Raw genomic sequence first — 12,069 nt, 5'->3', positions numbered from 1 at the left:
CCCATTTCCCATCAGTAGCACTGAGTGAGTTCCACTTTGCTAACATCCTGCATTTACGAAGAACGCTTCCCAGATACACAAAGCAGCCCTGCAATAAAAACCTGCTACAGCTGATCAGAGGACAGAGCAAGGAAAGCTGGGGGAAGCCTGGGATGGATCCGCTCAGGTGGACAAGGAGCACTTGATGTTTTCTCAGAATGCATCCCTCGAACGTGTTGGGGTTTTAGGTGCTCTCCTGGTTTTTTGTTGTTGTTTTTTTTTTTTGGTTTGTTTTTCTGTTAAAGGAATTTTCCCCCCATACATGTTGCTAGGGGAACAAATGGCTAGGTACTTAAGAAAAACAAAAGACCTGGCTGCTCTTTTTGTTTCACCTGGGTGTGTGGGTAGTCTTGGTGTTTGGACAGAGAGGGAGTCTGCTTCTTCAGCTGCTTTTCCTTTCTACTGGAGAAGCTCCAGGATCCCAAAGCCCACCTTCCCTGCCCCGGACAGAGAGGGAGGCTGCTTTCTTTGGGTGCTTTTCCTTTCTACAGGAGAAGCTCCGGGATCCCAAAGCCCACCTTCCCTGCCCCGGACAGAGAGGGAGGCTGCTTTCTTTGGGTGCTTTTCCTTTCTACAGGAGAAGCTCCGGGATCCCAAGTCTGCCTTCCCTGTCCCGCTCAGAGCCGGGCTGTGGCCGCCCTGCCCCGCTGTTGTTTCGAGCCTTCACTGCGTTGTAGCCCTGCTCACCCTGCCTGCCCAGGCCTCCGGGGAGGGAGGTTCTCCGTTTGGATACACCTCGTCTGCCACCCGGGATTTGTGCTCATCCCTGCTGTTCCAGCCTGCCATTCCCGAGGGTCCGGCCGGACACCGGGATCGGCTGCCCAGGGGTTTGGGAAGCCTTTGCTGTTCCCGAGGGTCCGGCCGGACACCGGGATCGGCTGCCCAGGGGTTTGGGAAGCCTTTGCTGTTCCCGAGGGTCCGGCCGGACACCGGGATCGGCTGCCCAGGGGTTTGGGAAGCCTTTGTCCCATCCCTTCCCGGGATCCCAGGGCACCAGAGCAGCCACGTGCTCCCCGAGCTCGCTCCGGAGCGCCCCCTGCAGCCGCGGGGGAACCATCGCACCTGCCCTGCTCACCGGGAGCCGCCAGCGCCCCTGCCGGCTGCGAGCGGAACTGCACCCGAGGGGAAAGGGCCCGACAGCCGAGAAGGCTGGGACTGGGTTTGTGTTTGCTGTTCCTGCCAGAGTTATTGCTGTTTGTTTGACTGGTTATACACATATAGATATATAATAGTAAAGAACTGTTATTCCTATTTCCCACATCTTTGCCTAAAGGCCCTTGATTTCAAAATTACAATAACTCGGAGGGAAAGGGGTTAAATCTGCCATTCCAAGGGAGGCTTCTGCCTTCCTTAGCAGACACCTGTCTTTCAAACCAAGACAGCACAGAAAACCCAGAGGGTTTGGTGCTAACGGGGAGTCTGAGCCTCTCAGGCATCCTTTGGGAGAGACAGGAAAAGGCTTTTAATTCCCTTACCTGGGGGAATTTGCGTTTGATGGAGATGAGAGCCCCCTCCGGGAGCTTGGCGAGCTCCGAGTCCCGCACCGCGTGCACCGTGGTGGCTCTGGGCTGGTGGGTCAGGGCCTCCACCTGCAACGGGGACAAAGCATCAGCGACAATCCACAGCCTGCCACAAACATCAAACAGCAGGAGGAAGAACCCAAGAACTGGTGCTGCTCCCACACAGCCAGAGCAGAGCCCTGCCCATCTGGGCACCTGAATGAACACCAGATACTATAATAATAATAATAATAATAGTACAATGCCTTGTGCAAAACACCCAGCTCGGTGTCCCCACTTCCACCAAGATCCCTCCTTGGAAGGCTCCAAGTGCACAAAATGGACAATCCAGCCAGCCAGAACATCTTGAGCTCAGAAACTTGCCATTAGTCCAGAAAAGTGAGATGAACTTGCCAATATTAACTTGAATTTTGCCAGCACCAACTGCTCTGCATGGAAAACTGCACAGGGAAATTTAAAGCACCTTCATTTTACAATCCTTTGTTTTTTGCTCAGGTGCCAGGAATGTTTTGTTCTGTCATCAAATTTTAAACTAATTATATAGAAGGGGAAAAAAAAAACAAACAACCCCTCATCTTTGTACATACATTTATGGAGAAAAAAATCCCCTTAAGGCTCCCCAAAGGGCTGTATAAGATGTTCTGTTTTATCTCTCTCCTCTATTACCAGCTTTTTATCACAGGTTCTTGGCTCTGTAATTTACCTTCCTCCTCCTGAAAGCAGGTTAAGAGTTTCAGCTGTTAAAATAAAACCTTTCCTCTCAGCCAGGCACCTCCTGACTGAGTTTAATTTGTATCAAGAAGAGAAACACTCAAACTGTCCGAGATCCTTTTCCACAATTTCGGTGATATATGAGTGCATAAAATTAACTGTGCTCCAAGGGGCTCCAGAGCCTTTCAGAAAAGATGAAATTTGTAAATTTGAAGAAAAGAGAATTAAATTTTAACTTTAAACACAGCCTCAGGGAGGGTTTTTTAGCTCCAAACTGTAACTTTGTCTTTTTGACAGAGCAGAGGGCACAGGGAGACCTTTTCCAAACCTCCTTCCCAAGGAGCCATTCAAATCTCCAGATTTGCAACACCACCAGTCCCAGGGACCCCTGCAAGTGGTGACTGCAATTCCCAAGAGATTACAGAAATTGGATCTTGGACTGTTCTTACATACAGGTGCTGTGGAAGTCTTTTAAATACACCCCAGGATTCCAGTGTGGAAAATATCTGGGTTCCAGGCGCTGCACACAGGGAAATTCAAACTGTGCTTTCCCCTTGGGTATAATCATCTGAGTTACCAATCTCTATATTTATTAATAATCCCAATTATTCACTTATTTTAATTGTCTCAGAGAAGCTGTGGCTGCCCCTGGATCCCTGGAAGTGTCCAAGGCCAGGCTGGATGGGCTTTGGAGCACCCTGGGATAGAGGAAGGTGTCCCTGCCCATGGCAGGGGGTGGGACTGGATGGAATTTAAGGTCCCTTCCCACCCAAATAATTCTGGGATTCAATAATTAATGAAATAGTTCCTCTCCACTGAAGTGTGAGGGCTCTCATTTGGATCATCTGCAGGATTATTCTCAACCTTCACCACATTCTCCCCTCCTCACACGCTGTGGTTTTAGAGCCTTTTTTGCACTGGTTCTACATTTCCTGCACATGGAAATCTGCCAAACCCATTTGGTTTTGGCTATTCCCATCTCCTTTGGAGATCAAACACATTCTAACACTGAGCAGCAGTTCTCCCCTGAAAATAACACTTTTTTACTCTGTATTTTTTAAATAAACCATTTGAGATATCAACTGTTCAGAGATTCAGATATTTTTCTTCTTGTTTAGGAAAAAGCAGAAACCTCATGAACATGAGTATTTAAAATAACTTCAACCTTAAGCCACATTCAAATTCCTTGGACTCCTCTGCCCAGTGAGCCTTTTGAACAGGTTTTCTTATTTTTCCAGGTTTGTAAAAGTACAAGACTCAGAGATCCAGCTTGAACTTCAAAATGAACAAAATCCACTTGTGATCAGAAGACCACAGGATTATTTCCTTGGCCATAAAAAGGGAAATTTAACATTCTGATCACCCACCACAGCTGCAGCAAACAACACAAAACCACCTCCACAATAACATTAATAACCAAATGTTTCAAGAAATAGCATTATTATCTTTCAGATCTTACTGACCCTGACTGGGGAGAGTGTTTATTTATATATTTGATTTCATAATCACCCAAGGCTCTCTCTTGAGCTGCTTCCCAGACTACCATTAGCATCACTCCTCCACACCAGCACAAACACAGCCACAGCATTTGCTCCAGTGCAAAAAAGAACCAGTGGAGTCTTTCCCACTTCTCCTCAGCCTCAAGCCAACACAGCCCTTTTCTTGCTCGAGGCAATTGTACATCTCTGTTCTCCTCATGTCACATCCATTCCTCCTCCTCCTCCCTAACAAGCCTCTAAATAAGTTCCACCTCACTGCCCATTTTTGGGCTTCTCTTCCAGGTTCCTGCATTTGCCATCGTTGTTGCTCCTCTCTCCCTCCAGGAATCCTCCAGTTTTCCTGAGTTCACTGAATGCTGAGCCCACCATGTCCTCTGCTCCACCTGGACTGGCAGCTCTTCTCTTCACCACCTCATTACCTGGTGGTGGTTTGGTTTTCCCCTCATGCAATAAACTCAGCAAGCCCACACTGCAGTGCTAATTTCACTTGGAACTCCAGCTCTCCAAAATCCTGCCGTGCCTTATTTTAGCAGCCCTACAAAAATGCTGAATGTTCCCTTCACCGGGGTTGACCCCTTGGCTCCTCATCCTCAAAATCCCTATCTCCAGCCCACCCTCAGAAATCTGTCATCCCTCACTGCCTTTTCTTCCACTCCCTCTAAATTGAGGGAATTGCACAGGAACAGCATCTCAAATGCTGGAATAATTTGAATCGGAGCACAGAACCATTTCCAGTGTTACACACTCTGTGGTTCTTGTTACTAATCATGGTATGACCATGGCTGAGGGCCCTCCTGCACTGCTGTGGTTCTGTTGTTCCTAACACTTACAAAACAAATAAAAACACCCCAAACCCCCCCTAAAAAAAACCAAACCAAACCTAAAAATAGACCTGTGCTCTTTGTACTGTTCCAGTTAATTCTGACAGGGTGGAGGTTTGAGAAATCAAGTGGAAGGGACAGAGGGATGGAACTGGATGAGCTTTAAGGTCCTTTTAAACCCAAATCAGCCTGGAACTCCATGATTCCCACACCTTCTCTTAGTTCAGTATTAAATAGTGACAAAACCAGGTTTTGCTGCCTCCATCCCATACGCTGCACATGATTCACAACCCTGCCTTACAAGTTCTATCTGAAGAAAAAGTGTTGCTGTAAATCTTTTACAGGGAGGGGAAAAGCAATTTATACTCTCACGACCTCTTTTGACTTCATTTCCAACAGTCATTCCTGACAGTTCTTTACAGCTTTCCAAATGACACAGTTGGGAGGTAAAAACCAGCAAGTGACATATTCTGTGAGTTGGTCTAAGTACAAATTCCTTTCTGAGCTGCATTCAAGAAATCACTTTATTTGCTTAAGTTTCGGTGTGTGCACAGCCCCATTGTCCTGAGCACAGTTATTCTCCTGCTCAGCCTTCAGCATCTCTGAGACTTCCTGGAGGAAACTGGGGCTGGTGTAGGGCAGTTGATTTGTTGCCAAGAAAATGTTGCTTCCCCAGACAAATTCAGCCTCAGTCTGACAAACTGTTGGGTGACTTTTCTCACAGTCAGAAGCCACTAAAAATACAAATTATTTCCAAGTAGTTTCTTGTGGAGATTGTTTCTTTCCAAGTGAGATTCCAAGCAGATCTAGGCATAAGGAGACACGTCCAGTGCAAATGTTCACAGCCACAGGCCTGTTCTCCCCAGCCTCCAGCCAGGAACACATTTACACCAGTGGCTCTTCCCATGCATTCCCATCCCATCCATTCTGTGGCACACTGCCTTCAGCCCCTCTTCACCATGGCCACTATTCCAACCAAGAATCTTTCATCCTCTCACACATCATATTTCTTTCTCTCCCATCGATTTTTCCTTGCTGCCAGCTCACAAAAAGCAGAGATCTTTCCTCACCACGGGAACCCTCCCCCTCTGGTCCCTGTGCTGACACGATGCAGTCAGAGCACACAAGTGAAAGATGAGTTACAAGGAGACCCTGGGAAGCAGGGCAGGACCCCAAGGATTATTAAATTATGTAGCTTAAGCTCTTCATTTTCCAAATCCTCCTCCCTAACAGCCACAATCTCTGTCTGGTAGTTAGCCTGATACTTGTATTGTCTTCTCTTCAGCACAGGCCAGGCTCCCACCAGGAGCATCAACACAGCAGGCAGGACCTGTCCTCACAGGGTGCAGCTCCAGACACAACAGGGTGACACTGGGGGTGCACAGACACCCACCTCCTCTCTGGAAAGACCATCTGCCAAAACCCCATCACTCCATCCTGAAACACCCACCCCAAAGCAGGCCAAGCACCACACAAAGCCACCAGCTCACCCCAGGGTGCTGGGGAAGGACACAAAGGACAGGGATGAAAGGACATGTACCCAAGGAGGGATAAGGAGAGGAAATATCAACATTGACACCTGCTGCTAGTTCAGGGGGCTCTGGAGAAGGAACAGGCAGTGAGGCAGCTGACAGGCAGCACACTTGTATCTCAAGGCCAACACCAGCACTGGAAGAGCACAAAAGAGCCACCTGTGGATTGCCACAGCAGTGTCTTTGTCCAAACAAGGGCAGGAGCTGCTGCAGCTGCAACTGAAGCCAGTGAAGCAACACCATCAACGTTCCATGAAGGGCAACCAAACACTACATGGAACCCTGGCTTTCTCTGCCTTAAACAAGCTGCCCTCAGACCCTTCTCCAGCTCACTTGCACCTGGAGCAGCAGAGGATGCTCATCTCAACACCTGTTTGCTCCAGCCCCAGCTCAGAAGGACCTGAAACACTAACTTGTTTGTATCAGAAAAGGACAAAGGAGGAGACACTGCTGGAAGCAGTGAATGAGTGGGAAGAGCAAACAGACAAGCTGCAAATCAATGCTATTTGTGGGAGCAGTGCCAATGGATGAACTCAGAACACCATGTACTCTTCAAAGTTGTTCTAACAACCACCTTCTGCAATCTCCTGTGTGCCAAGTTAACCCCGTGACTGAGGACATCCAGCCCTTCTGCTGTGTGCAAAGAAGAATCCAAACCTCCCTCTCTCATCTTTTTAATAGATAAACGTATTAAAAAACCATGAAAGACTTACACACGCTCGTGCATGTAAGTCTTGTGTATCTATATGTGGCTATATGCAAGTGTAGATCTAAAACAGAGGTAAAAATCCAGTAAGGCTGAGCTTGGTACCTTTTATAATTAGGGCAGATGGAGTCAGGCTACAGGTTCTCCCCAAAGGACTGAGCCAGGACTTTGTAGCAGTGCAATGACAGTCCTGTTGCAGCAGTGAATGTCATTAAGGGACAGAAAAGAGGAAGATCAAAGCTGAGAAGGGAATTGGTAACAGCCCAACTTCCTGTATTTAAGTTTTACTCCTTATTTACATGTGGCTGTAGAAGAGATGTGAAGTTTCATGCATGCTTTGCTGCCCTAAATCCAACATTGAGGTCAAAACACCACCAAAAAACCATGTCAGAAGCCACCTGAGACACCCACACCAAACACCCACCAAAACCATCACATTTATGCAGGCTGTTGGAAGAGGATCTGCAAGTGCAGTGCCCTGGGCAGGCTGCTCCTCTTTGGGTGAATTATACCTGAATTTCCTGAACAGAGAAAGAGAGAACAATGATGAGCTACACAAATACTTTCCTAGAAGGGAGAGATCCAGTTGGTTTTGACTCAGCTTCACACAAGAGCCCCAAACCTGGCTGGAACTTTATCAGGGACCCTTCCCCATCCTCCACTGTCAACTCTTCTACCAAAAATCCTTCCTGTCACCTCCACTGGGCTCTCCTCCCACCACTCACTGCCCTCCAAGCATTCTGGTGGTGATGACAAGGATCACACTTGTCCCTCTCTCTCTTTCAGTGGCTTTTATTTAACGATGCTTGCCCAAGAGAAAAAAAAAAAAACAAAACCAAAACCAAACAGGTTCTATCAAGGAAAACAAAAATTTCTCTTGTGCATTTGCCAGGGTTAAAGGGGATGCAATATTAACCTCTGCTGTTCCCCAGCCAGCCTAGTTCCACATAGAATCCCTCAAAATGGAAGGGAGAAAGGAGAAGGAGGCAAGGGAGGTAAAAAGCTGTCCTGCAGGGGATCAGGAGGTGTATCAGAAGTTGATAGCTGGACTTAGCAAACATTATCACAAAATTTCAGGTGGAAGCAGGAGGGAGACACAAAATATCTTAAGGAATGTCGGCCTAATGCATGAAATCCCCTGTCTGGAACCCAGCAGGTCACAATTTCCATCACTACCTGTCATCAAAGCTCCTCATACTCTAAAAAGAATGTGGCCTAGGACACAAAGCACATCAAGCACTCTGCAGTGATATCTGAGGCAGCTCCACAGCCAAATGACTTTCCCACACACCACAAATCCACATAATTTAATGCCAGATCCTGTCAAAGCTGTGCTGTGGTTTTCCCAGCCAGCCAGGAGAACACCGAACTGCACCACAACGATTTGCAGTTCTGGGTGATCTCCTACCCTCAGCAGCTGTTTAGAACTTGAGGCAAACAAAGATAAAAGAGAAATTGCTGTGGATAAAAAGAAGAAGTAGCTGTAAAGAATCTGAAAAATAGACAGCACTCAGCAGCTTCATTCAGGGAATATCCTCATAGGTTCACACAGATGGTTCAGATCAGTGATTTGAGTTTAACAAAAACCCTCAAGATGGGCTTGGAAATCAGGACACAGCTCATTTCATTCTGACACTAATTCAGCTGTGCAAACGTGAACTCATTCCTCGGGGCTTCCTCTGCCTCCCTTTGGGGCTGGCAAATACTGGGGGTTTGCTGTTTGTGGTTTGGAGTTTGTGGTTTGGAGTTTGGGATTGGTTGCTTGGGGGTTTCACTGGATGGTTTGGATTTTTTTGGCTTCGCTTTTGTTGGTTGTTTTAAACACGAGTTCACACCTAAGAAGCTGCTAGGAAAAGAATCATTTTTAGTAATGTATTACCAAGAGAGAGAGGAAAAGATGAAAAGAGAACAATCCCTTCCAGGGCCATGTCTTCCAGCCTGTCCCTGAACCTCATCCACGAATTCCCACAGCTACGGGCTGTGCACAGTGTGCCTGAGGTGACAATAACCTGAATTCACCTGAAATAGCTTTGTAGTATCTTACAGCTTCAGCAAATGAAGTAGCCATGGTTTGACAAAAATCACAAAAATGCAAGGAATTGGCAAAAAAAGAAATCACATGTTTAAAAAAGGCAGAGCAAAGCAGCCTTAATGTGGAGGGTGCAGTGACATTCAGCTGGCTTCGGAGCTGCCTGATAACATTAATACTGATAAAGAACAAAAGCCTGACAAGTGTAATCCTGATACTTCCCTTTGTGAGATTCCTTTGAGGATTACACAGCAATTAAAGATTTCTAACAGTGTTACATTTCCAAAGGACAACGCTCCAATCCCCTGAGGAAATCATAAGCCATTTACAGATTCTTCTTGGGTTTCAACTTTTTAGAGAGAAAAAAGCCACGGACATTTAGCTGTCTTAATTAGATGAACAGCTTAACATCTGAAAATACTTAAAATGTCTTATTTCTAGAATGTAAAACATGATTTCCTGCCCAGCAGGACCAGTGTGCTGCAGCACTGGCAGCTGAGGGCTCTTTTTCTGCAATTTGTCCCTCTGTTACCAGAGTCAGTGCACAATGTCTTTCTGCACTTGTTCAGCAGTTTCTCTACCCAGAAGTGACTGTGTGTAGCCCTCCTGATAAGAGGAACATTCTGGTTATTAAAGAGAAACAGAAAAGGTCTTGAATTAATCAAAACACCGCTGCAACTTCCCCCCTCAGCAGGTATTTTTGAAAGCTGACTGGTTTTGGGTCAGACCCTGCACACAACAGTGTCCTGGGAGGGGGTTGCCAGTAAATCCAGCTCTACACCACCTAAAAGCCCAGCTCTGGAAAATATTTGGAGTTAACAGCTGTTGCTGAGGGCCCTGAGACCTGCCTGGCATTCAGTCATCTCCCCAACACCACAGCCATCCTTCAGAACTGAAGGTAGACAAAGTGTGGCCTTGCATAAAAACCTCATTGCATTGAAGGTTCCACCAGCTGCAGGTGTTTGAAGGGCGCAGGCAGCGCACAAACAACTTTAATTCAGCAGCAGATTATTCTGAGGGATGCCTCTGATGGGTTTGTTGCCTTCTCCTCACCCACTGCTGTCCTCCCAGCAGTGCAAAAAGCAAAGAACACCCACCTGAACACATGCTTGGAGTTGTGACCCTGTGTTCTGACAACCTATTCTGCAGTTTGGAATAAACCACGGGATAATTGCCCCAGTCCCAGCAGCAGTGCCAGGGACAACACAATGTCAGAGCCTGGGCAGCACCTGCTATTGATAGGCACAAAAAGCAAATTAAAAGGAATCCTCTCTCACCCACAACAAAGTGCTAATGAGAGCAAGAGAACAAGAGGAAAAGCTACAATTTCCAGTGGTTAATCAAGATCAAAACCAAAGCAGGAATATCAAGAAAAGAAGTGAGAGATAAGATTTAGAAGAGAGAGATAAGATAAGCATTTTAAACAAGTAGCTTGGTAAAGAGAAGCCTTTTCATGCTATCAACACACGGTTGGCTTCTCTGATCTTCTCTGGGATCACCTGGGCATGGCAGAGGTGATACTAGAAAAGTGACCCTTTAGCTGGTAGATAAAATTCACATTTCAACGTTTTTCCATAAGTGCAGCTATAGCAATGGACCACCAAACTAAAAGACTTCCCCTAAATAGGTCAAATCTTAGTCTCTGGAAAGCAAGGCTTACATCAACAGTATTTCAACAGGGAGGGAATTATTTATCAGATTCATCATTGTTCTTTAAAAATTATTTGGAAATTTTTTCATTGAGTTTTGACCAGATGCACTGCCTGGAGTTGCCCATCAGTAGGGCCAACAGCAGCCACTGTCCCTCCATAAAGGCTCGCCGGGAGTCAGGATCCTTTTCCCCTGACAACTGTCCTTGTCAGCTCTTCAAGGAACTCCACAGGGAAGGAAACTTCAGTTTCTAATCTGTTCTTCTCCCCCTGCATCGACAGACCTCAGGAACAGATGCCATTGAGTCAGTACAGGGAACAAAACAGTTCGAGCCACAAGTTGAGCCTGGGGAGTGCACGCACACGCTTGGAAATGAACATCTTGTCTGAAACCCTTCATCTTGCACTGCTTTTCTTCTGAAAGCAGGAATGGCAGAGCCTAATCTCTTATGCAAATGACACGTGGCATTTTAAAAGTTCTGACATAAAGGCAGTAAACAAAAAAACATCGACTGAAGACTCTTGTGTTTTCTAAGTGCCCACAATTACGGATGACACGGGAGGGTCTCGGAGGCGTTCAGGGAGGAACAAGCCACCAGCTCCAAAAAAACCAATTACCAACACCAACTGCTGCTTTCATTCCCTTCAAGCACCCAGAACCCCAATTATGTTAATGTCAGGGAAAAAAACCCCAACCCTTCAGCAGGTTTTTAAAGGTTTATAACAGATTCTGCAGAAGGGGATAAACAAAACTTTTGAAAAGCAAAAATACCATTTTGCTAATGGCCTCTGCATTAATGCTGGCATTCTTCACAGATCCTCCCCCATGTTTGCAAAAGGCAGCCAGAGCATGGAGACACTTTCAACAAATGGCAGAGTGAGTCAGTGGGGCTGGGAGCTGTGGGCAGGAAGGAGATGACAACGTCCATGGAGTCACTAAAGTCTCCAACGTGATTCATGTCATAACATGGATCCAAAACAGGGACTTGTGGTTGAGGCACAAACTGCATGGGTATTTCTATATCCCTGCCTGGGCACTCACCAGCAAACGTGGCACTGTTACAGCACACACAGCCCAGTGCAGCCACCAAACCCACCTCCTCCTTCCTCCCCAGATAAACAGCTGGGCCAGCCTGGAATGTTACACCCAAACCAGCATCAGTCCTTGCACAGGGAGGTGGAGTTTGGACTGTTTCATAGAATCACTGAATTGTAAAAAAGATTGGGTGGGAAGGGACCTCAAAGTTCATCCCATTCCACCCCTGCCATGGGCAGGGACAGCTTCCACTGTCCCAGGCTCCTCCAAGCCCCATCCAACCTGGCCTTGGGCACTGCCAGGGATCCAGGGGCAGCCCCAGCTGCTCTGGGCACCCTGTGCCAGGGCCTCACCTCCCTCTGAGCACCATATGCTGCCCTGTCACTCAAAACTGCTTTCAGAAAGTAGAACAGCTCTGTTTTTAACCTGGGAGCGCTGCAAAACTCCAGGAGCTTGACAGTGAAAAGCTGCAGATCACCACAGGCAGAGGAAAGCAGGAGAATGCCTGGATGTGACAAAACTGACAA

General features: G+C 46.9%; 1 protein-coding gene across 3 annotated transcripts in view; it reads right to left on the bottom strand.

Annotated features, from left to right (window-relative positions):
- The window catches only part of PNPLA7 (patatin like phospholipase domain containing 7), a 117,653-nt gene that overhangs the window by 70,355 nt on the left and 35,229 nt on the right, over nt 1-12,069 (bottom strand). For all 3 annotated transcript variants that reach the window (XM_069032100.1, XM_069032101.1, XM_069032102.1), the window contains one exon: nt 1,515-1,628. In XM_069032100.1, coding sequence (XP_068888201.1) covers nt 1,515-1,628 — 114 coding nt within the window. The remainder of the gene's footprint in view (nt 1-1,514; nt 1,629-12,069) is intronic.

Source organism: Aphelocoma coerulescens, chromosome 17 (genome assembly GCF_041296385.1).
Source record: "Aphelocoma coerulescens isolate FSJ_1873_10779 chromosome 17, UR_Acoe_1.0, whole genome shotgun sequence".
NCBI lineage: Eukaryota > Metazoa > Chordata > Aves > Passeriformes > Corvidae > Aphelocoma > Aphelocoma coerulescens.
Note: the sequence above shows the minus strand (reverse complement) of the source record. Positions and strands in the feature narration are given on the sequence as shown.